The sequence below is a fragment of the Triticum aestivum genome, unplaced genomic scaffold (genome assembly GCF_018294505.1).
Source record: "Triticum aestivum cultivar Chinese Spring unplaced genomic scaffold, IWGSC CS RefSeq v2.1 scaffold186686, whole genome shotgun sequence".
Classification (NCBI taxonomy): Eukaryota; Viridiplantae; Streptophyta; class Magnoliopsida; order Poales; family Poaceae; genus Triticum; species Triticum aestivum.
The window spans coordinates 1,290-3,134 of NW_025242332.1; the positions used below are offsets into that span (position 1 = coordinate 1,290).

The window sequence follows — 1,845 nt, forward strand, 5'->3', positions numbered from 1 at the left end:
GGATGGATGTCATGCACAGGGTAGTTAACATGCATACTTACCAACTGACTTCTTGCAATGAAAACTATGTTAGCACTAATATTGATATTATTATCAGTGCAGGTGTTCAAGATCAACGAGCTGTAGAAGTGTTGACCGAGAGAATCGTGTTGGCTAGTCTTTTGCATCCTGGAGTGATTATAGGAGAGAGAGATGGGGTCGTGTAGTTAGTGTTTTGTTAGCACGCCATGTGGCCGAGCATGGTGATTGGAGAATTAGTTGGTGTGTAGGTATTATTTAAGCATTGTAATCAGTTTGATTACGTTAATGATAAGAAGAGGAAAATGTACCATATGTGTTTTCACCGGAGAGAAGGCAAAGCTAATATTCTCCTTGGTGAAGTGTGTGTACATACGAGCGTGTGTTCTTGAGATACAAAGAGAAAAGTTTGACAGGCATAATAGAGTGGGTCAGAGCGAACAAAGGGGATGTCAGATGCATAGAAATTAAAGAAAGTGGTTCAAGTGGATTGTAGAATTCCTACGTTTTTCCTTTGAAATATTGTTTTGATTTTTGAAATGGGATATTTACGGAACCCCCTTGAATAGGATCAAACCTTACTTTATGTTATTTTCATAAGATTCTTCTTTCTTATTCTTAAGCAAGCCCTTGAGAGACGTTCGACCTCCCAAAGGTTAAAGAAAGACATCGGTATTAAGATCACTCCCTGAGAACAAAGGATAATTTCATCGGTTATTCCTTTGAACCAAACATATACATTTTCCATTTGTATGTTTTGAACCAATGAGGTCCTAAAAGGGCCAAAAGGAAGACCTATGGCGGAAGTGCTTCCTCTACATAATCAATAGGCACACCAAGTTTACACAATACGCCAATCAGCTAGACATTTGAACAAGAGATAAGTTGTCTGCGGTATCAATTATCTTCAATGATCCAGCCGATGCCTTGGCCGGGCACGACGGCGAGCATTGACTTGAGCCGCGCTGAGGCGGTGGCGCTGTGCAGCGGCAGCAGGGACTCCAGGCAGAAGCTCGCCTCCACGGGCAACCTTGCAAACACATATAATAATAACCAAGGGCCGTCACATACTTCCTGCTGCCAATTGACTGGTTTGAAAGCATGAATGAATCTTGGCACGTACCTGAGGAGGCGAGGGGGCGCAGCCAACGCGCGACGGACGGAAGGACGCGCGCCTACCCCGAGGGAAGACGATCTCGCCGGAGCAGCACGGATAACGGAGGCGGAGGAGCGTAGTAGAGACCTGGCGGCGGCGGCCATGGCGAGTTGCCGAGTCGGGAGCCCTACCGAGACGCTGCTGTCGTTGCAAGCAGATATGTTTTTAGTTTTATAGTTGGAAACAAATGGATGGAGTTAATCCAGGCCGTGCACTCCCAGCCCAAATGAGCACGCCAGCATATTGGGCTGTCTTATATGGGCTATTCGTTCCAACTATTTATTTTGTGGGTCAGTTTTTTTTTCCTGAGTCGATAAGCTCGAACTCCCGATTTCATTTCAAACAAAACCAGCAAAGTACCCATGATTCGTCATCGGTGCGTACGAATTTACCACACGAGAATGTTATTGCGCGGACGTTCGCTGAGACAGAATGACAAATCAATTTTCTTTTAGCAAGCATGGCAAATCGTGGCATAAACTAAACTGCGGTGTCATGCTTGTTAACTAAAGTTTCCATCCTCGGCCAACACAAGTTGCCATGAAAAACTTTCACATTTTCCATGCTCCCCAGCGAACGTTCGTTGGTTAAGCCGGTCCTTTATTAGACCTGTTGAGATATGGACAGCCCCATATAATTCTAGCTATCCTACATTCAATTCGGATCTAGCC

The 1,845-nt window shown here is 44.9% G+C and overlaps 1 protein-coding gene across 1 annotated transcript; it reads right to left on the reverse strand.

Annotated features, from left to right (window-relative positions):
* Positions 1–720: 720 nt before the first annotated feature.
* Positions 721–1,309, reverse strand: LOC123176919 (protein NUCLEAR FUSION DEFECTIVE 6, mitochondrial-like). The gene is made up of 2 exons (XM_044590926.1): positions 1,142–1,309; positions 721–1,048 (listed from the first exon to the last, which is right to left on the reverse strand). The coding sequence occupies exons 1-2, from the start codon at positions 1,276–1,278 to the stop codon at positions 916–918; spliced, it is 270 nt and encodes an 89-aa protein (XP_044446861.1). The 5' UTR covers positions 1,279–1,309; the 3' UTR covers positions 721–915.
* Positions 1,310–1,845: the final 536 nt, after the last annotated feature.

Excerpts from the sequence above, each read along its gene's own strand:
- LOC123176919 (XM_044590926.1), bottom strand. The coding sequence starts at position 1,278 with ATGGCCGCCGCCGCCAGGTCTCTACTACGCTCCTCCGCCTCCGTTATC. Across the intron at positions 1,049-1,141 it reads GCGCCCCCTCGCCTCCTCAG|GTTGCCCGTGGAGGCGAGCT; the intron begins GTACGTGCCAAG and ends TGTGTTTGCAAG.